At 50.1% G+C, this 27,230-nt stretch overlaps 2 protein-coding genes across 2 annotated transcripts in view; both read right to left on the bottom strand.

Moving 5' to 3' along the window:
* Positions 1-1,161: 1,161 nt before the first annotated feature.
* Positions 1,162-5,366, bottom strand: SPMIP5 (sperm microtubule inner protein 5). Its single transcript, XM_061192977.1, is given in 4 exon segments — positions 1,162-1,352; positions 2,777-2,857; positions 2,860-2,994; positions 5,312-5,366. Coding segments are annotated over 4 exon segments (462 nt in total).
* A 2,847-nt stretch (positions 5,367-8,213) lies between these two features.
* HSPA12A (heat shock protein family A (Hsp70) member 12A) overlaps positions 8,214-27,230 on the bottom strand; it is a 67,656-nt gene continuing 48,639 nt past the window's right edge. Inside the window, exons 7-12 of the mRNA XM_061191030.1 lie at positions 19,391-19,562; positions 15,739-15,825; positions 15,055-15,159; positions 14,073-14,331; positions 13,274-13,377; positions 8,214-12,334 (exon numbers count right to left, since the gene is read on the bottom strand). Coding sequence (XP_061047013.1) covers positions 11,697-12,334; positions 13,274-13,377; positions 14,073-14,331; positions 15,055-15,159; positions 15,739-15,825; positions 19,391-19,562 — 1,365 coding nt within the window. The 3' untranslated portion in view covers positions 8,214-11,696. The remainder of the gene's footprint in view (positions 12,335-13,273; positions 13,378-14,072; positions 14,332-15,054; positions 15,160-15,738; positions 15,826-19,390; positions 19,563-27,230) is intronic.

The following is a 27,230-nucleotide window of genomic DNA, read 5'->3' as shown; positions in this document are numbered from 1 at the left end:
TGGGTGTACAAATATCTCTACAAGACCCTGCTTTCAATTCTTTCCAGAATATACTCAGAAGTGGAATTGCTGGGTGTATGGTCATTCTAATTTTAATTGTTTCAAGAGCCCACCATACTGTTTTCCATAGCAGCTGAACTATTTTACATTCCCATCTACAGTGTACAAGAGAATCTAAAGGCAATCCACAGAATGGGGGAAAATGTTTGCAAATTGTATATCTGATAAGGGATTAGTATCCAGAATATATAGAGAATTCCAAACACTTGACAACAAAAAAGCAAACAAACTGATCCAAAAATGAACAAAGGGCTTGAATAGACATTTATCCAAAGAAATGTATAAACGGCAAATAAGCACATAAAAAGATGATCAACATCACTAATCATTAGGAAAATGCAAATCAAAATGATAAAGAGATACCACCTCACACCCATTAGAATGGCTAATATCAAAAAAAAAAAGCAGAAAATAAAAAGTGTTAGCAAAGATGTGGAGAAATTGAAACCATCCCCTTTTTAAAACCAGCAGGAAGGAAGGAAAGTCCTCCCTTACCTGGAATAGAGAAATCTGGATATTTTGGCAGCAGCCTTTCGTGCAGCAAAATTTCTGGAGAAGGGGTAGGAGGAGGTGGTGCGGGCCTAACTCAATATATTCTAAAGTAAGAACAAAAGTCATAGAGTTATTCCTTTCATTAATAATAAAAATAAATATAATCTGTGCAGGTCCCGCATGAGCATGGTGCGTTTATTTCTGATCCTTACAATTTATCCTAAAGGATCATCATCTCCATTTTACAGAAGGAAAAACTGAGGCCACAAGAGCCCCCCACTCCATGCAGTACCCTACCATCTCCCTTCCTCAGCATGCTTGAGCCTTAGGTTGCTGCCCGGATAGGGGGCCCAGTTGGTTTTTACTGCCAGCCTCTCCCTGCAAACCAGCAAAGACCAGAAGCAAGGCTTCTGGAACTTGCTGGGAGCAGGTGGGGAGCAGGACGTGGCTGCCTACTTGGCAGGTCCTGCAATTACAAACACAGCGCCTTCTGTAAAACAAAACAGACACCAAAAAAACAGTCCTAGCGCTGGGCTGGCGACATCTGGAAACCCCTGGCCTGAGATCCGCTCTTCCCCTCGTTCTTGTTACCTGAGTTACAAGGCAGACTTACTCCTCATACGGTTTCAGGTGTGCTCTCCTGGCCTGCTCCACGATGTCCAGGAAGTCCCTGTAGCAGTTTCTGGCCATGACGGTGTACCGCGTGGCACAGCCTAATTCAGTGACCCTGGCTCTCGGCAGGTAGCCTGCCCAGCCGGGGATGGGGGGCTCCTGAAGAGGTTTCGTTATGTACTTGCATTCTGTAAAAAGATGCCATGCTTCCTGAGGGCTTTGAGAAGCCACACAGTGGGCGATGCTCCCAAGCTAGCTGGCACCCCAACAATCAGCCCCGGGGGAAGCACTAGGCCCCTAGACGTGATGAGGGCAGCTACCACCGGTTGGTTGATCCTGCATGCCAGCACGTTGGTAGGGCTTTGCATAGGCTCTCATTTTATTCTCTTACAAACCGTAAGAAGTTGGTGCCATTATTACCTACACTTTGTGGAGAAGGACACTGAGACCTCAGAGAGGTTAAGAAAGTCTTGGCCAAGGTCACATAGCAAGGAAGTGATAGGGTCAGGATTCAAACCCAGGTCTCTCTGATTCCCAAGTTCTTGCTCTTAAATAGATCCCACTCTTTTCTCAGACTAATTACAAAAAAAAAAGAAAAACAGCTTCAGACAATGCTCTTTGACAATCTGAATAAGGGAATCAAGAGAAGCATGCAGGTCAGGAAAAAGCACATCAGACTCAGCTCTGGCTGCCTGGCTGGCTGACCTTTGGCAATTTCACATTTGTGAGATGTAAGATAACTGCCCTTCAGTTGCTGTAAGAATTGAATTAGGCCACTGAGTCCCAGAACCTAAAAGCTGGAAGGCACCCTAGGGAGTGTCTAATCCATCCTTCCCTGCCTTGGATGAAGGAACTGTAGCCCAGAGAGGGGAAGCAACCTGCCCTAGGTCACACAGCAAATAGTCATGGAGCTGGGCTAAATCCCAACTCTTAGGCAGATGTTCCTTGTAATGACTTGGAAATTTTTAAAGCACGCCAAACATGAGAGTCAGCATGTGTTCTTGAAACGTCCCCAATTACAGTAATAATAATAAAGACAATCAGTCCATTACTTTTCTTATAGGCCTTTAGGCCTTAAAAATAGTCTAGGACAAATCATTGTTGTGATGATTAACATGATACAATCATACTGTCAGTTGTTTTTGTCACTGTTATTGTGACTGTTATTCAGTGCAAAACCCCTTCCCGCCCAGCCAGCACCTGGAGGAGCTGGGTTCAAACCAAGGTCTGACCTCAGACAAGGGACACTGCTCTAAAGTGGGAAAAATAGTATCGACTTCATAGGGTCATCGTGGGTGGTTAATGAAATAACGGTAGCCGGCACAGAGAAAGCAACTAAAAGCAGTACCTACTGAGACAACAGCTGCTCTCTGAACCTCTGTGATGATTGTCCAGGGAGCTTAGTACCTAGCATCCTCCTCCCCACCTGTCTCCCTCTCCCCCTGGAAATGTTTCTTTCTCCTTTTAAGAAACTGAGCCTCTCCATTTTGCACAGACGCCTGGGGACCTGGAACTGTGCTGGACCCAGTGCCCTCAGTGGCAGCTCAGCAAGACGGCCAGGCCCTGCGCTTGGGCCCAGGGAGAAGGGGGGCTGGTTTCTGGGAGCCAGTACCCAGAATCAAGGGGCGGTACTGCCAGTAATACTGGTGCAGGGTCCGCAGGACCGTCTCCTCTGAGCAGACGGGCTTTAGTTCGGGGCAGTGGCCACTGAGCGGCGTAATTCCTCCAGCTGGTCTTTATACCGCTGTGTGTTCTCCTGGAAGATTTTCAGACAGTGGGACATGTTGTCCTCGCTGGAGGTGCCCTGGCAGCTAAGGTAGGGCACGAAGCCTGCAAGAGCCGAAGGAATCACGACCTTCAGCGAGGTGTTCAGAACCTGCCCAAACCCCCAGAATCTCAGCCCACCCCTTGCCATTTCTTCCTTGGCCGACAACACTGCATTTTCCCAAAGGCCATTAATACAAGCCGCGCTGTTGTTTCCACTGCGGCTGGGCCCTCCCAAGGCCATGAAAAACTGACCTTGAAGTGGGGAGGGAAGGCCCGTTTCAACAAAGGAGATGACAGTAATATTCTTTGATAGCAAAGCCCCTGATGTCAGCCCAAACGGCAAATGGGGAAAGCATTTAATGGACCAAAATGTTAGTCGAAGGAGTAATTGAAATTATTCATCTTTTTAGAGAGAAAGCTTATTTTCCTTGACACTTCCCAAATGCAATTGGGGATCTTTTCTGTTGGACCACCGGGAAATTGCGGGCTTATTAAAAGCAGAGACCTATTACACAAAAAGGTAAATTCATTATCTGTGAGACCCACCCCGAGCACAATTTCTCACCATTTCCCACAAAATAACATGTAATCATTACAATTAGTATGGGTAAAACACAACTATTTATTTAAACTGGATGCTGAATCCTAAGTACTAAAATGCTGCCATAATAAGACCAGTTTTTAAAAGAACAAAGGTGGAAAAACTGGTTAAGACTTGGCTTTAAACTGTCAATAAATAAATAAATAAATAAATAAATAAATCCCATTATTGAAGCCCACCATTTTTGCCCTTGTCCCCAGGGCCAGAAAACCTGGCCCCAGAGTTGAGAGCAGCAACCCTCACCCCGTGCACCTGCAAGAAACCTCCTCAGGAAGAATCCAATTACTAAACTGTTCCTGACAGTGTTGGAAGTCTTCCACCCACTATCCAGTCTCCTCAGTTTTTGGACAATTAAAAGATACCCTAACATCATGGAGGAGATCGTAGACACCCAGGGGCCCTGTCACACGGTTTTTCTCCATCAGGGTCTACTTTGATCTGCATAGATTTTACCTGATTGCGTATATGCACACACACACATAGAAATACAAGCTACCTTTACTGAGTCTTGCTAAGCGCCAAGATATTTTAAATGGGCTTTGTGTGCTGGCTCCTTTAATCCTCACAAGAGTCTTAGGAGGAATCTATCCCGACCCCATGTAATGGGTTGAATTGATAGACCTATCCAAGTCCTAACCCCTGGTACCTGTGAATGTGAACTTATCTGGAAATAGGGTCTTTGCAGACGTAACTAAGGATTTGGAAATGAGGTCATCATGGATTTAGGGTGGGCTCCAAATCCAGTGCCTGATGTCCTCGCAAGAAAAAGGAGAGGGAGATTTGAGACACACAGACACAGAGACACTGAGCAGAAGACCACATGAAGAGTCATGTGAAGATGGGGACAGAGACTGGAGTGATGCTGCCACAAACCAAGGAACACCAAGGGCCATCAGAGAGAGCACGGCCCTGCCAACATCTTGATTTCAGACTCCGGGCCTCTAGAACTGTGAAAGAATAGCTATCTGTTGTTTTACACAGCAGCCCTAGGAAACTAATACAACCATTTTATAGAAATTTCTACTTACCTTAGAGAGGTAAGTAACTTACTTACAATCACATAGATAATGGCCAGGGAGAGATTGGAATCTCAGTTTATTAGAACCCAAAGCCTATTCTCTTAACCAACCAGTAGGACCAGGGTGAGGATGGGCAACCTTGGAATATTCTCCGTGCCTCTCCCCACCGAGAATACCTATATGTGAGAGCAGAGGGCCTATGGGGACCACCAGGTTTGTTACCCACAGGGATGTGACTTAGTAAATTCTCAGAAGCCTGAGGAGGAAAAGCCCTTAGGTAGGGTGACCAGTTGTCCTGGTTTGCCAACAACTGAGGGGTTTCCTGGGATGCAGGACTTTTAGTGCTAAAACTGGGACCATTCCCGGCAAACCAAAAAAGTTGGTCACCATCCCTCTAGGGGACACAGGAAGAAATGGGACCATAAGGACAGCCCTAGTTCATGGGAACAGCACAACTTGGGAAGAAGGACAGAGCCTCAGCTTATTCATCGTGTCTATCCTGGTCCAAATGTATACAACAGACATTAATTAAGCGCTTCTTACATAGCAGGCCATGTCCTGGGAGATCTGCCTAGATTCTATCTCCCCACTTATCAGAACCCAGTTATCTGCCATCTTCAGCAATGAAACACTTTCAGCAAGTTTCTGAAAAGCTAAAGTGCCTGTACTGGTCCAATAAGCCGGTCGGACACGGACAGTGGGGCAAGGCAGGGACAGCAATCAGGACCATGGTCCCCCTGCAGGGCACATCACCACTTACCACTGTAGCCTGGTGTGATCGGCAGGTGTCTCATGAAGGTCTTGGAAGACTCCATGATTTTGCTCTCTGTTAATGAAGGGAAGTCCTTGCCTGGAGAACTCACTGCGCATGTGCTAGAGCCCTTGGGCGTCAATAACCTTGCCAGGGGATTAGGACAGAGAGAAAGCACCACAATTAGCCAAGGATGCGGTTAAACATGCAATGTACAGGGCATAACAAAGATTAGAGTAAACTGTGGCTGGAAAGGATCAGAAGTTGCAAAGGCTGGCATGGAGTCCAAGATGGGGCGGGGGGCGGACCAAACAGCGTCAGTTTATGTGGATGCTGTCTCCCGAGCCAGACCCCTTCTCCCTTCTGGGATGGCCTGTGGTGCCCCCAAATGGGCCAGGTCCTGCATCTGGCATCTGTTGATGCTTCCAAGTCCTACCCTGCCAAGCCAGATACTCTCTCAAAAGTCATGCCCTTGTGGCCAGGACAAGTGGCCTCAGGGGTGGAGGGGAGGGCCTCAGTCACGGTTTACTCAGCAGTGATGGGAATTTTTAAAACAGTTCAGACATTTGAAGAACACCTGCTACAACACAGCTGAAGACAGGACTGCATTCCTGTGAAACGCTAACGGCCGCCCTAAGGGTTAGTTCCTACCTGAGTCCCTATTTTACACATGGAAAAATAAGGCACAGAGAAGTTAAGTAACTTGTCTGAAGGTTCCTGTGTCCAAGGAGGTGTGACCGAAAGACGTCTACACTCTGGGGGCAGGATTATGTTGCCCAGCAGTGTGCCGCGGGTGCGTGGCCGGCTGCGCAGGTGCAGACCCAGCCCGGAGGCCTGCTTGGAGGAGGCTGAAGGGAAGAGCGCGGAAAGGAGGTGTGCTGGGGGTGGGGCCGCGGAGCGGGTCGGAAAGCGCGGACACGCCCCCTCGCCCCGCCCCGCCCTGCCCCGCCCCGTCCTCACCTTGGCTGGCCTGGATCCTGGCCCCCCGCGGGACCTCCTGCTCTGGCTCGGCCTCCACCAGGGCTCCCAGCCTCTGTGAGCTCACCTCGACCGCGGGGGGGCGGGGGGGAAGGGGCGGAGTCGGACCATCCCCCCCCCACGCCCCTCCCGCGCCTTCCTCACCCTTTGGCCTCCTGGCCGAAGTCCGGGGCCCGGGAGCCAGAGGCGACTGGTGAACCCGAGTGAACTCGGTCAGCGTCGGTCTATGGGGTGAGATGCAGGGATTTGCCCGGAAAATATTTTGCCTCCGAAGCTGTTCTCTGTTCTGAACACACGGTCTCACCCAGGCGAGGCCGTTCTGGGTTTGGAAATTGTGGAGAAGGGTACACGAAGGGATCCGGGTCAAAGCCGCCTTTTCTGATGTAGACACTGGGGAGGCCTGGGCTGGGGGGAGAGGATTGGCAGGAACAGGCCTTGGCAGGGGCGGGGGAAGCAGCCTGGGAGGGAAGCAGAGGCCTGTGTCCCAGACGGCTTCCCCTGGGCTTCTCACACCCCTGCCCCTGGCCTTCTCACACCCCTGTCCTCCTAGCCTCGTGTCTCTTACTAGGAGACTCTCCAGATGGCCAGGACAGGTAACCGGGCAGAAAGGGACAAAGCACCAAAATGAAGGATGCTGGGAAGGTGGAGCCGTACTCCTTCTAACCGTCCTCATTTTATGGGAGATGAGCTTTCATCTCATTGGATTGAAACTGTCAACTACAAATAGGCACTTGCCATCTACTAGGGTTAATTTAGGTGCTACTGAAGTTGCTGACTTTCAACACCCCCTGAAAGGAGTTCAGGGTGGGGAGCAGAAATGAGGCACTCTGTGCTCTGGGAAGAACTGGCATAACAGGGCTTCAGAGAGTTAGATATTTTCAGGAGCCGATTTTACTTTATGAGCCTAATTCTTGCATCTCCTCATATCTAGAAAAGCACTAAAATCCTTCATGGTGACGTCTGCTCCTCGTGACTAGCAGTAGCCTTCACGAAGACTAGCAGAAACCTTCTGCAAAAAAATATGTGCCTGATTGCATGTACTCCCTCTTCACCAAAATCACATATATACTGACTTCCCCCCCTACCTCTTCCGAGCAGTTTCTCAGAGCTATCTGAAATGCTGTCTCCCGGGCTATAGTCCTCATTTTGTCCCAAGTAAAACTTAGCTCTCAACGCTCACGTTGTGCATTTTTTTTAAGTCGACAAAACCAAGCTGCCCACTGTGTGACCCAGATCCAGGGATTGAGTGGCCTTTACAGACAGCTAGTCCCAGCCGCTCCCTACAGATGAGGAAACGGCAGCCAGACTGCCTGCTGGCTCTACTATGCAATACACGTTTGTCTGACTGCACATCCCGGCCTTCCCGACCTCTCCTCATGGGAACTAAACTTCAGATGAAAGCTGGTGCAGCTACCCACTTAGGAAGAACCCATTTATACCTCCCTCGGGGTCCTAGGGCCCGCCTCAGACTATCCAGAAACTACTAGAGCCAACTCTGGAGGGTGACCCAGACACAGCGCCTGGAATAAACCCAAGGACCTAGATGCAGCGGCCAGCTAGTTGTGCCTGCTAGGATACCAGAGGACAAGGCATCAGTCCTTAGCCTTCTGCTTTTCTTTTTTTATGGCCTTCATTTGGGTGCAGTGGAGTTGTCAGTTGTCACTGTGGCTTATCTGCCTTCTCTCTGGCAAGGTTGCTTTCTTTGGCTTCAAGGGAAAAGGGGTTCATGGATGTCAATGGAGGCTTGGTTCCCAGTGAACAGAGGAGCCAGTCTTATTGGAATGAAAGTTAATAAAGCTTGCAACACCTAGGAAAAGACCTGAAAATCAATTTCCATCTGAGATGGGGTAGAGGGGAATGTCAGTAATGTATCTATAATTCCATTTACAAATTCAGAGTGCAAAAAAAAAGTCTGGGCCACATGAGATCCAGAGTTTTGCTTTATTAGACATCTTTGAAGACAGTTTGCAGATACAGTCAAATTGTGAATTGCTGCCAAGTTCTGTGAAGTTTGAATTTATAGTGAACAAGACCCCAGTGGCTGTTATTTTAGAATATATTTTCATATTCCAAGCAGATAAGAGATATGATGTTATGGCCAACAACTTTTATACTAGTCATCCACTTCAGCCATTTCCCAGCATAAATATGCAGCTTAATCACAGCTATTTCATCTCTACAATGTGTGATTTGATCTTCAGCTAATAATGCATTTTGACTCCTGTTTATATAGGTGCATGCGATTCTTTGCCACCCTGGCAATTAACCAGACCTGGACTCTAAAAGCTAAACTTGATCTAAATAACATTCTAGGGGTAGGGCAGGCTCTTTAATCTGGACTCATCTTAGCCATCGGTCTGCAGAAACGCTTGTATGTTTCCTCTTTCCTCTCTTGTCCGTCTGACATTCTTGTCTGACATTCAACATCTATTAATGCCTGCTGTGTACAGAAAGGGAAGTTACAAAGGAAACCCTTTGACAGTTCTGCTTCCAAGAAACTTGAACCTCAGATAATATGCCAGGGACAATTGAGTAATGGGTTAAGACAACGGGCCTTTTAGAAACTTTCTAAGATTAGAAAATGTGTCCAAGTGTACCTATCCAGTGCTCTTACTCTAGAATATTTCTGTGGGGGGGAAGGGGAGAAGGGGTGGATTTGAGGATTCCCTCTAAGAAGTCTATTAGGGCTGCATCTCTGGGGCAGAAGAAAATCCAGTAAAATCATCACCCCCTCTCCATCATCTTTTTGCCAACATTGCAAATTTCAACCATTTCATTTAAGAGAAATAGTAGACAAGGAGACATCCTTAATGCAAGATGGGAAAGGCCTTACATTAGCCAAGAAAAGGACTTGACTCTATTACTCACACTTAATCCAGTAGAAAAGCTGGATTTGTGTACCACCTGATTCCTTCCTTTGATTCTGGTGTCCTGAAAACATCACACTTTGCCTTCAGAGTGACTGCTTCGCCCCACAAGGAGACGCTGACAACCCTGCAGGGACACAGAGTTTTCGGAGGTTTTTCTGCACAGTCACATGGCTTACAGAACCAGAACGTTCAGCTCTCAAAGACAGTTCAGGAGAATCGATACATTATTGTGCACCTTTAAATATAAACTGTGAACCTTTGGGAAGGATGTGTGTGTAGAAAGGTCTGATGGAGCTGTCAATCCAGCCGGTCTGTTTCGTAGAGGATTCTGACCCTAGGCACCTCTGTGCCTCAGTCTGCACACACAGTCCATAGCTTAGCATCAGTACAAATCAATGTCTAGTAAGCACAATTAAGAAATGAAACCATGGAAACTTAAAGGCAGCAATGTCATCAACAAAATTCAAAGAGCATTTTCCCTTTTTTTTTAACAAGAGCACATTGTAGAAATCAAGATTCTGTACAATTTTCTAATATTATATGTACATAAAATTATATTACTTATAACTAAATGGAAAAGTCTTGTTTGTAGAGTATGGCTGGCAACACCAAAGAAAGACCCATAACATTTAGCTTTTGAAGCCGAGCAGGCAGCAGGAGAACCCTAGAGCGCACATTTGTGTCTCCATGCGAAACCCCGCTACTAAGTATGTGACTAGCATTCTCTAGTTCTGTGGTTTGTTAGTGTTTCACATTCTAGTAGGGAATTCTGCAGCCAGCGATGTGAAAAAGAAGACACGTTAGAATGAAGTTGGAAATGCTACTTAAAATCTGCATATGATAATGGGCTGTGATAATGGGTTTGTGAATCCAAGTTGCATTCAAAGTTAGTGGCTGAGTCACCCATCCTCCCCTCATTCATTATGCATGCCTCCGGTGATTTAAAATCGAATTCACTCCAGCAGGTGGAAAAGACAGCTTTGAACAGATCACACGGGCTGAGTCAGGTTCTTGATTCTTTTCCTCAGTTGGCTCCTGAATGTTGAAGACTGGCTTTGCAAGTGGGGAAGGATGGAGAGCGGGCACACACACCAGTTGGTTCCTCAGCCCCATTCTTAGGCTGCCTTTCTTCCGATCTTTTTCCTCCCCAGGCCCTTCCTGTGAAGGTTAAAAGTGCCATCCCCAAGCCAGCTGGAGCTCCAGCCCCACTCACAAGAGGGCAAGGTGTGGGATTGTGGTTCTTCACTTGTAGACTCACTCCCTAAGGGAACCCAACTGGAAGCTGCAGGCTCTGGTCTGTGCCCCAGCTTTCCAAAACCCCGAAGTTAGGAGTTTTCAAATTCCAATTGAACCACAGTCCCCTGTGGCATTTACTAAAAATTGCAGATTCTGGTTTGAAAAAACCCGGCTTCATTCACTAAGTACAGATCTCTGAATGCCTTTAGATAGAATCTTCAGTTCTAGTTTTAAAACTGAAGATTTTAATGAAACGTTTCGTTAAACAGATTCTCTGCCCATGTATCACCAATGTGTTCTTTTCAAAATGTGGAAATAAATGGCCAAATCTCTTAGGGAGATGAGGGCAAGCAGGGAGGAGGGAGTTAGTTTAAAATACGTGTGCCTGTCAAGGGGAGGGACTCTTCCGGACTCCCGGGCTTGGTGATGTGAACAAGGCAAACTGCAGCTTCATTTTCTCACACAGACTCCTACTAAGGTTAACTCAAATTACTTATGAATTCAGAAATCAGGATTTGGCCTTTGGGGAGTTCTATCACAGCATATAATTTGGGATATGTCACTAGCTCAATATCCATTTCCCTCGAAGCAAGTTTTTACCTGCTGAAAAGTTGAGGTGTCAGCTCTCCCACTCACAAATTCTAGTGGATTAGCTGAAGCTACAGTTATTCTTCACTAAACCTTTTTGGAATTTAAATTATGAGAACCTAAAATAGCGCCCAGTGTAGGCAGTCTTCTCCCACCAGCTAAAAACCCTCCAAGTTCCCAGTGAATCATCACTTTTAATCACACCATGATGAAAAGAAATTAACTGCAGATGGATGGCATTTTATATTGACTGCCATCCAAAATACGTAAAAAAGAAAAGTCTCAGAGAGATGAAGAATCTCCTCCTGGCTCAAAGATCTTATTTCAAATCTGGAAGGATCGCGACAGGGCATCCTAAGTTCTACATAAGGGAGATCTCTTCACCCCAAGCCCGATCACTGCTGCAGAAATGTACTGATTCCCTTGTGGGGTGGCGTGGGGGAGGGGGGGTTTCACCACTTCGTACCTATGAACACTAGCTGCTTTTCTGGGATCCTCAAATTTCTTATTTCCCAACCTCCATCTTCACTGCCAACAGTTTTTCCGACTCCAGTATGCCCTCAAAAACCCCTAATTATTTCTAGCCCTGGCTGTTCTCATCTTCCCTGCTGAAATTCAGACGGGTGATGGCTAGGGTCAAGGGCAGGGAAAGAACAGTCAGGGTCGAGGTCAGCAGATGCAGGTGAGCTGAGTCCAAGGGGACAGGGGGCGGGGAGGGCCGGTTAGTAATTTAAGAAGTCGATCCCAACCTTGACACTCTTGGAGGTGGCTACATCAATGGCCGTGGCCTTGATCTCGGTGTCCCCGAACTGCATGAGGGTCTGGATCTCCCTGCGGGTGGGCACGGCAGTGCCGCTGGCCCCCGTGAGATCGAGGCGCAGCGTGCCGCACTTCTTCACCCCAGGGTCGGTGATGAAGCTCACGTTGTCGAGCTCAGAGCTATAGATGTTGATGACAATGACCAGCTGGGAGGGCTTGGCCGGGGTGTAGCTGCGCTTGACCAGCTCGCCCAGGGCCACGGACTGGTCAGCGGAGATGAACTTGTCGAAGACGTCAGTGCACCAGCGAGTGCCGTCCTTCACCAGCAGCTTCTCGGGCGGGTGCTTGCCCTCCACGTAGCGGTTCAGCACCCCAACCCCGTAGGTGAGCGGGGACCGGCGCACCTTGATGACAGCGGGGTCCAGGCCGAAGAGGACGGCGCCCTTGAGGATGGTGAGGCCCACGTCCTGGGGGATGATGATACGGCACTTGTCGCCGAAGGCAGCCTGCACCGCCTGCTGCAGGAGGGGCGCCTCGGCGAAGCCGCCCACCAGGAAGAGGAACTTGACCGTGGACACCTCCGGCTTCTGAAACAGGTCCCCTGAAAGGGAGGAGGAAGGGACAGAGACCTGTCACCAAAAGCCAGGGGGGACCGGGTGGCCTGAGAATGTGGAGAATGGACAAAGCCGCTTGGGCCAGCTGGAGGACAGGCTTAGCCTGAACTTGTTGAACGGAATATTTTTGTAGAGCCAATCTTTTCAAGAAAGGAGGGGTTTGTACATCAATATGCTCAGGAATAAAAACCAAAGCTACTGCTAAGTAGAAACCCATTTTAACAGCTAGACAGTGATCAGTTTACGTAGTTCTTTGTTACATATAAATGAATACCCCTTGCCCTCTCCAAACCTGCGGTTCTGTTAAGGCAGGCTGTCATCAATATTATTCTTTGGTTTTCATAAAATTCCCATCCCACCTCTAGGAGTTCTGACTGTGTAGGTGCAGGGTGGGAAGTGTGTGGAGGGCCTGGATACTGAAAGAGGCCCTGGTGAGTCTACCGTGTATCCCTGGGCGAGGGCCCCTGAGGGAGCAGGTTAACTGCACGGCCAGATTCTGTTTGCTCTCTTGTGGGAGACCCTTTCTTTGGTTTACACAGCAGTTCCTCCTCCCCAGCAGAGGTTGCGGTTTCTAATTTGTTCTGATACAGCAAAGACCATCCATTCCCTAAGGTCTGTCACTCGATGATAATATTGCTTTAGATCTCCCGGCTCTCTGACTTTTGAAGCCAAATGGAAGCCCAAGTGAGAACAGGCTCCGGGCTGCTTTGCAGTACCTGAGGTGAGGGATCCACAGCCAGTGCCCAGCAACCGCCCTCATGCATGCCCAGGCCCTGCCCACTCCTGCCGGGGCCCTGGCCTGCGGCTCCAAGACCCAGACCCCCTGCCATCCTGACTTCACATATACTGGTTGGTGATACTGGAAACATCAGTCCCCATTCTTGGCTCTGCCCCACTGAGTGGCCGAGCCCTGGCTGATCACTTACGGAGATGCTCAATGATGCTATCAATGGTCGGCTTAAAAAGGGCATTCATGGCATCTGGACTCATCCTCAGCATCCCCTGCGAGGACCACTTCACAAAATCCACACTGTGGAGGCATGACAGAGAGAGAATGAGCGGTGAGTGTATAAAGGATACCCAGGCTAACCTGCATAGTCATGGGCCCTGGTAGAATGGTTGTCACATCCGAGGGGGCCGAAGGGGGCTTGAAAGTCCAAAGAACCCTTAGAAATACACTAAACCACCAGGACCCAGACCCTTAGAAGCTTCAAAGCTAAGGCATAACCTCTTTTGTTTCTCTTTGCTTTTGCCTGTGGCCAAAACATTCCCCCAAGACAGTGGATGCCAAAGTCTAGTGCAGAAGGCAGGGAGATAAATAATTCAACAAATATTTACTGAGCACCTACTACCTATGCATCAGGATCTGTTGTAGACACTGGGGGTAAAGCAGGGCCCCAAACAGACAAACTTCCCTGATTTCATACAGCTTATCTTTGTACTTCGTAATCATAGCTGACACAGAGATAGTATTTTCCAGGCCTCAGGCATTGTGCTAAGCATATACGAATACATTTCATCCTCACAACAACCCTTTGAGGTAAGTGGAATTATCATGCCCATTTTCCAGATGAAAAAAGTAAGGAACAAAAAAGTTGAGTCACTTGCCCAAGGTCACACAGCAAGTGTGTAGGATTGGAACTCAGAGTCCACACCACCTTCCTCCTCCCCATGAACAGAATCTACCCCCTAGACTGTCCTGAGCCAAACATGAGCCCAGCTCACTTGCTCTTCCTCAAGGCGTGCTCCACACTGTGCCCACGGAACTTCTTGTAGTAGTCAATGAAGGAGAAGGGCAGGGTGATGTTCAGCGGGTTAGTTCGGTCCGGGGCAGCTGCCCTTTTGCGAGACTCAAATGCAATCATTAAGTCAACCCAGGCCGCAGGACGCTTGATTTTGAATTGCTCAATAAAATCCTCTCCGAATATTTTACACAGAAGCTTTTCAAATTCATAATCTACTCCTAAAGATCCATAGGGTCCACCTGAGTCAAGAACAAAATGGGAGACCACTATGTTAAAAACAGTCAGAAATGGAATCTGGAGTCTGAGAAGCAGCCTACCCTGGGTTCTGGGTTCTGCTCAAAGACAGCAGCACAGACTTGGACCCACTTAGCCAGCAGACCGCAGCTATGCGTTTTTACTTACACTTTAAAACCCTTAGGTTCTTCTCATTCCACGTGGAAAAACTTTCCTACAGAAATCACTCGTCAACAATCTGTTTAAAATCAATTACATTTGAAATAAAATCAATACATTTAACTAACTAGGGGCATCATGGTATTCCCACCCAAGATATCCAAGGACAGTGTCTGGAAAACCAGCAGACCTCACTTAGTCCCTGTGATCTACTAATTACTCATCCCCACCCCACCAAGAAAAAGAGAATGTTCTTTGGTTTGATGATCTTGATCCAAGACCAGGCGTCCTGGGACCTCCCTAGAAAGCTTAACCAGATCACAGGTGACGATCATGGCCAGGATCTGAAACAGGCTCACTTTATGCCCAAACCCAAGTTATGGTGGTTTGTGTTTTAAAGGCCATTTAACTGCATTTTGCTCTCTGGTCTCACGTATCCATATCCTCTACTGCCTGTAATTCCACATGCTGGTGGCACTGAAAGAATGAGATACTGAGAGAAATCTGAAATGAGTTAAACAACTCAGGCATGAGAAAATTAGCCATTTTTCTCATTTTCTCAGGCTTACCTGTTGCTTTGTACAGTTCTTTAAGGTGTCCCTCCGGTAACCATATCTGATGGACTGTCACGTCTACGGTGCCACCGCCACTGTCCACTACCACATACTTGTCACCTGGTACAAAAACAGCCAACCTTTATATAGACCACTTGTCCATCATGTCCTGGAACAAGCTGGCAGGATGACTTTCTGTACCCAGCTAAGCGCCATCAACACTCATTAGTACAATAGTTTTGCTAATTAGCCACACAGTGAGTTATTCATGACTAAAGAGATGAGATAGTGTCTGCCCAGAAGTGCCGGTTAGCATGGATGATGAACCCAAATGAGTGAATCTTTAGGACTAAAGCATTCAGGTCATGCGCTGCTGCATACCTGGCACGTGTGGACCACTTCCTGCCAAGTTAATAGCACCATCAAATGACCTGCTGTTTAGCACAAGACTCAATCTGGAACTGGTGAGTTCCAATTCCTACTTTTCTTCTGAAGAACCTATATGGTTTTAGAACATGCAAAATTACAGCTCCAAAAAGAGCTCTCCCTGGGCGAGTGGTCTGTAAAACCAACTGACTTGGAACATTTTCCAAAAGTACAAAAGGAACAAATAGAAATGCATTTTTGCCAGCAGCCCACACACACACACACACACACACACACAATCCAGCAGGGGCAAAGGACGTTTAAAGATGCTACCTTCCTCCAGCTCGGACCAGATTTCTCCTATGACATTCTCCACCAAAAAGGTCCGACTCTGCCGATTACGTCGTACGTGTTCCTTAGCTAGTGGCCAACAGAAAGAAAATAACGACGGGTAAGAAAACATGAAAGAGCTGGCAGTCACCTGCAGTCAGTGGAGGTAAAAGAGCATGGGAGGTTTAGGAACAGAACATTTGGTGATACTTGATCAAAATGATTACATAAATACAACATAGGGAATGACAAAGTCAGCTCTTCCAGAGCAAGTGGCTATTTCCACCAGCCTTCATCTATTCATCTGCCTGGCAGCTTTGGCCAGTGCCCTGCTGAAAAGCTCACCCTGATGAGATTCCCTTCCTCCAGGGACACTTTCAGGGGAATGCGAATAAAATAGGCCAATTTCCTGGCTTTGCTGCCCCAGCGAGGAGGCTGTCTGCCAAGCAGCCTGCAGTGCGCTTGGTTAAATAATTTCACATCAAGCAGCTTTGTCTGATACAAGGAATGTGGGGTATGTTTTCCTAATCTGGATCCTGGATAAACGGCCAGGAGCCCTTTCCAGACCCCGTTGAAGTCGACATGCTCTTCAGCCACAAGGTGGCGCTTCAGCCACAAGGTGGCACGGCTGAACCTAGAAAAGTCGGCGCCGCCTTTTTCCTGCACACCGCGGGACAACCCGGGGGTGGCTCCGGGTACTCAGTGGCTGTGACTCGCATGGGTATTTCATCTCCCGCAGGCCTCCTGACAGCCCCGTGAGGCGGACAGGCACAAATCACATCGTCCTGTGTTCAGACGAGGAAACCAGGTCAGGGAGGTCAAGGGACTTGCAGTTCCCACGACTCTGTCTTGCAGCCTGAAATTAACCCTCAGACCACGGACCCCCTCTGCCTTTGAGATTTAACAATTTAGAGTGAAGTCTGAAAAAGCAGAATACGAATGTTAAGAGGTGGGAAAGGTGCTGTGAGAGGGAGCCTGGGAAGCAGCAGAGCACAGGCACGATGGGAATTTGGGCAAATCACTTGACGCCTCTCACAGGCAGAGCAGGGACCAGCCCTCTGATTTATCCTCAGCACCCTCTGTGACACCAGGCACACAGCAGGTGATAAGGAAGGCAAAGCACCAAGTATGAGACTGGGAACCCAACAAATGATCACTACAATGAACAATTTAGAGCAATCCTGGTTTTACAGACGAAGGCTCTGTCCACCACTCTGCTGTCCCATCCCACAAGTGTCCCCCCGACCAATTTTTTAGTCCCCAAGCCCTACAAATCCAGCTGTTGCTGGTTATCCAATAAAGAACCCTTGACCCTCCAGCCTCCTTCAGCAAGGAGCACAGTGTCTGCAAAACATTTCTCTGGGGATTAGAATGGCAAACACCGGGCCAGCCTTAAGTTCCTCAGGCTCCGGTTTACAGCGGAGAGGCCAGCCCCCGATTAAAGAGTCCCCGTGGGCCTGGGAGGGATCTCCAAACTCAGGGCTTCTCTGCTCCAGATGAACTTACATTGCACGCCTTGTAGTGGGCATTGGTTTTCTAAAACAATCTAGACGACTAACGAAATGGCATTCATAAAAAACGGCCTAGTGAGGCTAATAAAACATGTTCTGAGCTTCAAAAAATTATCTCATTTTTCGGGCAAATTAAGCCCAAGATTGTGAAAAATGTAGCCTTTTCTAATCTCATTAAGTCTTTTTGGAGTAAAATAATACCGACAGCAAACCCTGCAGTGCTGGGGGCAGAATGCCAGCTCTGGTCTCCTCAGTGGTGGCCACTGGGCGTCCATCAGGGAGGAGCATCAGAGGGCAGAAAACAGCCAGGGGGTCTCAGGGTATTAATGCCATCCTGGGTATCCCGGATTAAGTGCTCTGCCAGGCCTCCACACATAGCAAGCACCGTGTCCTTCCGGGAGACGGGTTCCCACCGTAAAGCAAGACTGAGACAGAACCCCTGTCTCACTGCCCCTCTGAGGGATGGTGGCCAACAATTTGAGGATTTCAAAAACCAAAGACACCCCTCTGAGCACAGGAAAAAACAGTAAATCCCACAAGGCACAGGACACAGACACAGGGCAGTGTGAGGGTAGGTAGGATATGTTAAAGGAAGGGAACCAAAAACTGAGCTCTTGGGGAAGGCAAGCATTCAAAAAAATTTCCCCCTCAAATGTGAATGTTATACTTAAGAAGTATCAAGGAATGCTGTGTTGAATTAGCTAATTCTGACATGAGCTGCTGTTTATGAACAACTGAGTAAGAATCAGCATATGAAATATACAGCCCAGTCAGTCATTCCTCTTTTTTCCAGTTACAACAATGAAGAAGGAAATTTAAATAACGAGATCATCTTGAGTATTTAAAACATGAATGCATTGGATTTAGTTAGCAGTGAGGCCAGCCTTGGCATGCTGGGGAGGCCAAGCATTGCGAGAAAAAGGCAAATCAAGCCCTCAGACTTAGAGGGAAGCCCGTTTCCATTCATTCTGGGTGAATCAGATCCAGGGTGCGAACACATGGCCCCAGCAGGCTGAGGCAGCAGCCTGGGGACAAGCGAACTTCTTGCCACTGTCTCGTGGCTGAGGCTCACAGACGCCTCCATCCTGGGTTAAAAATGCAGAGCAGTGGCTGCCGGGGCAGAGTCACCCTGTGAAGAGGAAGAGAGGCCTGTCTGGGCAGGAATGTGTGCCTGCGAAGGGTAAGCCTGGGCCCCAGCACCCCGGGCAGTGCAGAGACAGGCATTGAGAAGAGGACCAAGAAAAGCTTGGGACCAACCGGTGACCGTCCTCACTGATGGCATCCCTCTCCTCCTGGGCCTGGGCCTTGCAGGGCAGGATGGAGATGGGCTTGGGCGATGGGGGGTTTTCTGTCCTCGGAGCCCTCACCCGGGCACAGAGTTCAGAGCCGGGGTGCACAGCGCCACCTCCCCAGCTCCCATCAGCTTCCATGCTCACTCACGTGGCTCTGAGTGATCCAGGGTGTCTGCAGACTCCGTGGCCCTGGACAGACCGACGGAGCCCTGCATTCCAGGGAAAACAGTCCTGAGGCACAAGATTGTGAGCAACTTGCATATAGTAAATATTAAAGAGAAAAAGGCCCTTAAAATGCCCATCCCGGGTCTCCATGGGCGGTGCTCCTTCCCACAGCTTAATGAGCATCAGCCCCTCAGGAAAAGTCAGCCCTTTCCATCTCTAGTTTCAACTCTCGCCAGGTTTATAGTTAAGACACATAATGAGCTCATCACACACGAAGCGGCCCCAATGAGTGAGTCAGCAATAAATCAACAGTCTTAATGGAGGAATTAATAACAAGCAAGTGGGATTAGATTAAGAATCAGTTAATAGAGAGGAGAGATTAAACGCCTAGTAAAATGCAAGGCCGAGAGCCACTCTCAGGCCACCCTTGGGTTCTTGGAGAGAAGTGTCCTCCCCTAAGGTACTTGGGTGGGTGACGAACTAGGGTAACCACTGCTGAGTTTACGGGGGTCCTTGGAGGGGCCAGGTAGGGGGGCTGAGCACAGAGATACTTAAGGGCCAACCTCCTCCAGAAGCATCTTGATTTCTCACGACCGCACTGAGTGCCTTCAAAACTCCAAGGCACAGAAACATGCAGGGGGCTGGAGGGAAGACAGCGGGGAGGGGGAGAGAGAGAGCAGGAGGTACCCTGTGCAAACCCAGCTCCTACTGTGTCACTGGAGCTGTACCCATTGACCGTGGCCTTGCTGCTCAGCTCAGTCATCTGGTGTAACCGCAGCTTCCGGCAGTAGATGGAGGCCGCCTCGGGCTCCAAGGCAATGAAGAGTTGCTCCGAGTTCTCGGGGGAAGCCAGGCCTGCCTGGAAGACAGAAGGCAAGGCTGGGACCCCTCCAAGGACACCCACGCCTTGGGCTGACACCCCGCAAGGAAGGGACACTCACACTCTGCTTGTTTGGGAAATTCCCTCCACAGGCCTCTCCAGAGCCTAAAATCGGGGGTGATCGGGTGCTGGTCCCCAAGCCAGGTACCCAAACATCACAGAGTGGGAAAAGAAAATGTACAAGCGCCCTTGGGAAATTCCAGGCCCTGTGAGCCTCAGGGCCTCCTGCATTTGGGGCCTGCTTGGCCCAGAACTGACAAGCACAAAGGGGCCAAAGGACCGAAAACTTTGAAAACCACCACGGGATGGAAGGCCGATGGTCTGTTCCCGGTTCCAGGACTAAATGGTCTGACTGAATCGTAGCAAAGCCCAATCTTTGGTGGCCTAGGAAACAGAAGGGCCATCACTGGGCCTCAGCTATGCAAGCGTCTGAGTCTGTTGTGTGGGAATCTGACCTGTTATCTCCAGAGCACCAGGGGGGCTCCAGGAGAAAGCCCCCCCTGGAATCCCACAGAGTCCCCGTTTCCTAGCGTGCAGGGGGAAAGGCCACTGACAGTTATCTTATTCAAAGCCTCTATCCCTTTCACAGCAGAAATGCTTCTGCCCCGTGACATCTGGCTTGTTCCAGTCACAGCCCCTCCAGACTTCACGAAGGGCAGCCAGGAGGCTCCGGGACCAGCCTTCTGAGGGTGCTCAGAGACACAGCCCGGCTTGGCCTCTCACGGCCTTGACCCGGAGCACGAGAGCTAGCTTGCTTGTTGAAGCTGCCCAAGCTCACGGCTTTCCTTGGTTGCCAGCACAATGGGAAATAAAAACTAGCTCCTTCTATCACCACTGTGTTTGCTGTCTTTGCTGCCATTTCCGAGGAAACCCGGGATGCGCCCTTGTGTGGCACCCACTTTGGAGAAGGCTCCCAGATCTCCCCACGCCCCGGGAGGTTTAGTGGACTCATCTCGTCAACCAAGGACAAAGGTCTGCCTAATGTCACACATGTACAGTGACCCGGTGGGGAAGAGCTGGCCTAGAGTCACGGGCATGGGCGGAAGGAGCTTAGGAGGGTCAATTATTGGGCAAGGAGGGGAGGGGAGTTCAGGTTAGAAATTAGAAATGCCTTTCGTCCAACCCCTTCACTTTATGAAGAAAGAAACCAAGGCTCAGAGAGGTAGGGCAACCAACTGTCCCGGTTTCCTGGGACACTGGCCTTTCAGTGCTAAACCCGGGACAGTCTTAGGCTCCAGGGTATCCCAGAGAAGTGGCAGAGCAGCCCAGGCCCAGGTCTTGAGCCTTGCAGACCAGCTCTCTGATTGGTTCTCAGCTCTCCTACTCTTAGTAACTCCAGGTACTGGGGTAGGGCCCAGGCCTCTGTACTTTGACAAAATCCGTGGGTGCCCCTAATACTCCTCCTGAACTGGTTTGAAGGTACGCTATTTACTCTGCGACAGTACTGCCTAGACCTGCTGTCATTCATTGTCCCTAATAACCACACCCCAAACTGAAAATCTCCACTTTGCCAAAAACATGAATGCCTCACAAGGGGAGAACCCGTCTGGACTGAATTACAAAACCAGATGGAACCGCACACGCCTACACCCTCCGCCAGGAACCTGCCTCCTTCCTGCCTTGTACCCTTGGCTGAGGCCGACCACATGGGCAGCATCTGTGCCCATCAGCAGGGTCCCCAGGTCAAAGAGGCCAGGTCTGCCCTTAGCTTACATGGGTCAATAGGTTAGTGACACAGATGCGCGACAAGATTTCCCCATCCAAGGGAATAAAGGTGCCCCCTCCCCCAGCCTTGCTTTCTCATAGGGTCTCCCCAGACATCCTCAGCACAAAGGCAGACAAAGGTTAAAATGCCCGATGAAATAGGACATGGGTTACATGTGTCAGGTGCCACCAGGAACAGTGAAACCTCTGAACCTTTATCCCCAGGATCCCAGAAGAAGAAATCCAAACTGACACCAGGAGGAGCCCCGTCTACAGAACAGCACTCGTGGACTGGTTCTTCTATCCTCATGGGTTTGTACGTAAAGCCAAGGCCCTCCTAGAACAGAAGCTCACAGGCCCAGCTCCCACAACATGGGCTGAGGAAGAAGGAGAGACGCGTTACAAAGCAACAGTGGGCCCTGGATGTATAAGCCTCTCCTCCAAAGTTCAGGATGGAGGATAAACTGGGAGGAGGCTAGCGGGGGCAGAGCAGAGTGGTGCCCGGGACTCAGTGTGGAGGAAAGGCACGGGCTCTGCCCACTCAAAAGGCACATTCCTGTCATTGTGTCCCACTGGGAGGTCAACCAGCCAGGCAGCTCCCATGTGGCTGGTAAGAGCAACAGGGGCCTGGGCCCAGCGGGAATGGGGACAGCAGGGGACAAAGGAGAGCAGAAAATAGACGCCCTTATTCCCCTCCATGCCTTCCCAGAAATTCTGAGCAGGATCTCTAACTTACATGTGAAATATCTATGTGGAAAATCACATCAAGAGGTCCAGAGGAGTGGAGAGCCTGGAGTAAGCAGGCTCTTCACTCAAGAGCGTCCGAGGGTACCTGGTGTGTGACTGAGACCACCCCCCCACCGAATGCTCCCACATCCTGAAGATGTGAAAGACAAGCAGGCTGACCTGAACCTGCCCCGAACAGCGTGGGCTGCACCGCTCGGGGGGCCTTTCACCTGTCCCTCCCCAGCTGGGCTGGCCTCAGCGCCACAGCAAAAGCTTTGACCCATTTCCATGGGGAGTTCCCCACAGTACCCTGCTCAGGATGCCGACAGAAGCAGAGGTGAAGAGGACCCCAAACCATAGGGGAGGGGAAAGGCAAGGTCAGTGGAGGCCCCGGCAGTACCTGGGAGGCCCAGGACAAAGTAACCACACTCCTTTGCTTAAGCCAGCCCCCGTGTCCACTCCCCAGTGAGAGTGAGGGGCCGTGTCCCTACCAGCAAACTCTCATGGAGGCCACAGGGAGAGGTGAGGGGGAGGCAAAGGGAGGCAGCTGCCTCTGCACGGATTCCCAGTCACCAGGAGGCTTCCCAGAGCTGCTGGTGGGCTCCAAGAGAAGGAGGAAATGCGAAAGTCTCTGCCAGACTCTCCGAAACCCAGATGTCTTTATCTCTGCGCAGACGGATCCAGTGCCCTGAAATGTTAGCTTTGTTTCCGCATGAAAACACTTGCCATCCTTCTCAGCAGAAGCCCTCTGGCCTGGCGGCTGGCAGGAGACCTGGGGGTCTTTTCCTGGGATCAGGCCAGGGTCAACCGGGGCAGGAGAGCTCTCTCTCCGCTTTCAATAATTCTGCCTCTGGAGCTGGTATCTCAAGGCCACTGTTCCGTTCCAACGTGAGCTCTCCCTCTGTTTGGTCCCCGGCCCAGCACCTAGCATATTCTGCCCCCGACTATAGATCCATGCGGACCTGTCTAGCCTCTCCTGCAAGATGGTACATTTTCTAGGGGCAGCAGTCAGGTCTTCTTGCCCCGGAGCACACAGTAGGTGCTCAGAGGACAGCTGCCGAATGAATGAATCACCCATCCCTCCAGCCAGCCTTTATTCTGCAATTTCTGGCCCTTCTCATGAGAGCATTTCAAACATGACCCGAGGATTCTGCAATCAGAAAGCGTCTGAACAAGGAGGTTGCCACCCCATTAGACTTCTCCACGAATCTGGGCCAGCAAGAGCTCCATCGTAGTAGTTTTTAGCGCTCTGCTTCCTGGTCACGAGCTCCACCTGAAAGGAGCGGGTGGGTGAGAAGACCGCACTCCAGGGAGCCCGAGGGTACGTGGGCAGTTACCACCTTGACCACTCTGCTCCTTGGCCCTGCAGTCAGCCAGGAAAATCCGCCAGGGGCTGTGTCCACAGCCGAGAAAAACAGCCAGACCAGCGGAGTGCTCAGCTGGCCTGGTGTCAAACTGCAAAGAGCTACAGCTGCACGGCTTCTGAGTGTCATGGGGTTGGGTTTCTTTCCTGATGTGATTATTTTTCACTGCCGTTTGTTCAGAGAGGGAGGCAAATGCAAGCTGCAACTCCGTGTTAGAGGAGATCATCGTACGTTGGGGAAGATCATTTATTTAACAGGTTTCTGGAACCTACTAGAGTTACACATTTTAGGCAAAATGCCTCTAGAAATACACTGGACTACCTCCTATGCATGATGTGCTCAGGATGCAGTGGGACTATCTCCTCATTCTGGGTCTTTTCTGAGGGCCTCAGAAGAGGCAGCAGCTGTTCCTTCTGCCACCATCTTTTCACTGAATGCTCTTAAAAGGTCTAAAGCTGTCCCGAGGCTGTGGATTATAAAAGATGGAGATTTAACCCACTTTCTCAACAATCACTTGACATAAGAGGAGTTTTGGAAGTTTCACAGATGAAACTGTCCCCATGTCAAGTGCTGGGCAGCCCTCACTGGTAGTGAATCTCAGTCCTCCAAGTGCAGGCCCCAGGCCCACCCCCTGCAGGCCTGCTTCTCCACGGGAGATGCTGCCCAGAGATTCATCTCCTGGCTCTGGTCCAGGCCTCTTCCCCCTCCACCAGGCCGGTGGAGAATGACGTTCAGCCTCCATGTGACTGTGCCATGAACTTGGGCTCAGGAGGGCTCCCATGAGCCCGGAAGGAGGGGCTCCCTTTGCCACAGGCAAGCGGGGTGGACAGACCAGTTTCCCAGCTGCCCTGACAGAGAACCATCCCACCTCCTCATCCTTCCTGTTCATCTGTCAGAAGCCAGGCCGACAGGCAGCACTTCAGGTGGAAGGGCTGGTGGGCGCTCTCAGATTTCAGAAGCTGGGCGGGCCAAGAACTGTGTTTTTTGCTCAGATTCTGTATTTATCCGGTTTCTCCAGAGAAACAGAACCAGTAGAATGTATGTATATGTAGAAAGAGATTTGTTATAAGGAATTGGCTTACACGATTATGGAGACTGTCAAATCCCAGGACCTCGGTCGGCAAGCTGGACAGCCAGGAGGGCCAATGGTATAATTCCCTTGCCGGCAGGCTCAAGACCCAGGAGGAGCCGATATTTCAGTTGGAGTCCAAAGGCAGGGGGAAAGCAATGTTCCAGTCTGAAGGCAGGCAGGCAGGCAGACAGGAGGAATTCCCTCTTATTTTATCTAGGAAGGTTCAGCCTTTTGTTCTAGTCAGGCCTTCCACTGATTGAATGAGACCCACCCACCTTAGGGAGGGCAATCTGCTCTATTCAGTCAATCAGTTTAAATGTTAATCTCATCCTAAAACATACTCACAGCAACACTCAGAATGATGTTTGACCAAATATCTGGGTATCCCTAGGCCCAGTCAGGTTGACACATAAGTGTAACCATCACAGGTATGCATCTTTCTTACTCTGCATAATAAATGGGAGGTGAAGAGGGAGAGTTGGAGAGATGCTAATTTTGGAGAGTAGCAAGCTCCATTTCCATCTTGTCATGAAGACTCTCCCAGAAGACAGGCTAAAGAGGGTGCCCCTGATATGCCACCTGTCCCTTGCCAGAAGTACAAATGGCTTCAATGAACCACTTGGATGCAAGTGATTTGAGAGTAGGGCTCCTGTCCTATGACTCGAGCACCTACCACAGTCCTGACACAGGAGGCCCCCGGCGCAGGCTTGTTTAATGAATAAATGAATGAGTGAACAAAGAATGAATGAATGGTACCTGCCATCTTAAAATCCATCCAGTGACTGTAAACTGAACACAAGTATCAAATCAGAGCTACAAAGGGCCAAACATTAAGCTGCACAGACACTGCCCTGGACAAACGTTACCCGGCATGGAGAGGACAGGCCGATCCACAGGGCGTCTCTGGGCCTCAGGAAGCAAAGTCCCCTATCCCCTCCATCCATGCTGGTCACCTGGGCCCTGCCCAGGAGCTGCTGGCCCTCCTACTGCCTGAGGTGCCAAAGCCCAGAGGATGCCATGCCCCCCTCAGCCTGGTTTCCCCCTTGGCCTCCCCAGTGTAAGGGGCCTCTCCCCACACTGGCCCCACCCACTCAGAGAGGCAGTCCTTGAAGAGCCGGCCCAGGGCTCCATCAGCCCCGACAAATCTACAAGTCACCGCACCTCTTTCTTTTTCACGCTAAAAATAAGAACTGTCCCCTTTCCAGGTCACATGTTTGTTGCTGAAGTCTTCCCATGGGCTGGAAAATGAAAGTTAGAACCATGATTCTTGAGTATCCTTCCTGGGAAAATTCAGGATCCCGGGCTGTGTCTTAGCAGACAGCCATGTCCCAGTGTCCCATCTTTGGGTCTTTGGACACTGCCTGAAGGCTGACACCAAGGAAAAGCTCCCTGATGCCCAGGGATCCCATGGACAGTGAAACTGCATTTGTGTCTCTTCCTTTTTAAAGAAGTTGCCTCTTTCTGGAACTTCCACCTTCTTCCTTCATCCCTTTAAAAACAAATCTATTTTTGGCAAACACAAAGACTGAGCCAGATTCTCACGCTGAACAGAGGAAGGGGAGAGCAGAGGAGCCAGCCTGGGGCAGGGAAGGAAAGGAAGGGAATGGGAGAGTGCAGGGCGGGCAGGGGTGGAACACTGCCCTTCCTTGAACTCTACCTGCCGCCTGGCGTAAAGCCTCAAGCGTCCAGGACAATTCCTGACGCCAAGGTGCCTGGGGCCATTTGACTGTGTTCAGAGATCAGTGTTGATTAGATGGGGGTTTTGAAAGGAAAGGTTTATATTTATACATGGGGCCACAGACTCAACATCAAAGGTGTGTCTCCAGGGAAAGGTGGTTCTCTCCTGAGAGGTGTAGCAGGGGACAAGGGGACATCTATGACCTTTGTGACTTTCCCCAGCCCACTCAGGTTGAAGGCTCTGAAAACTGATTCTCAGCACAGACTTGACCCAGGCCCCAGGGTCGGCTTTCATTTATTAACCCAGGGGACTAAGTACAACAGGGGCCAGCTCTGTCCCCAGGACCAGAACAGCAGGTCAGTACGGCCAGCCATTCTTGCCATGAAGTCAGACACTCATGGAAGCCCCGTCGTGGCACAGGTTGTCCGCAAACAATGTGAGGGTTGGAGGCTACGAGGGTTTTGGCACCAGTGGTGCCCCCTGCACCCACGAGGGATGGGCTGGCCGTCGACGCTGGAATGCTCTGTCTCCATGGCGCCGTGTTGACTGGCACGCTCCCTAACTGTACCACTGCCCTCACCCAGCTGTGGGTGTCCTCCACCGGGCAGGTCCAGCAGCCCTCTCCCCTGTCTGGGGTGCCCATACATGCCGTGCTCCTGTGTTGCTCCTAAGATGAACCGTGCAGAGGACAATCGTACTTCCTTTATTTCCCAGCTGCATATGTGCAGCTTTCAGCCTCCACCAGGCTGATGTGCCTGGCTCATGGCCATTGGCCTTGTCTTTATTTCTTCCTTGTTCAAATATTCTTGTTCCCCAAGACTTTTCCTTGAGGGTCTCACTTCCATTTGCCCACAGAGAAATATCTCTGAACCTCAGTTTGCAATCCTAGCCCCAAGGAACCTACAAGGGCAACAAGACCTGGAAATGAATAAAGTCAGAAGGAAAACTGAGCCCAGCCCCTCCCCTTGTCCGTCTGACCCCCGCTGCTCCCCCGGGAGGAAGCTGAGGAATGGGAAGGCTCCTGGCCCCCCGCCTGTGGGAGACCCCTCGCTGCCTCCCCAAGGAGGCCTGTGAATGCTGGGGGACCCTGGAGTGGGGTGACA

The sequence above is a fragment of the Eubalaena glacialis genome, chromosome 1, assembly GCF_028564815.1.
Source record: "Eubalaena glacialis isolate mEubGla1 chromosome 1, mEubGla1.1.hap2.+ XY, whole genome shotgun sequence".
Lineage (NCBI taxonomy): Eukaryota > Metazoa > Chordata > Mammalia > Artiodactyla > Balaenidae > Eubalaena > Eubalaena glacialis.
Note: the sequence above shows the minus strand (reverse complement) of the source record. Positions and strands in the feature narration are given on the sequence as shown.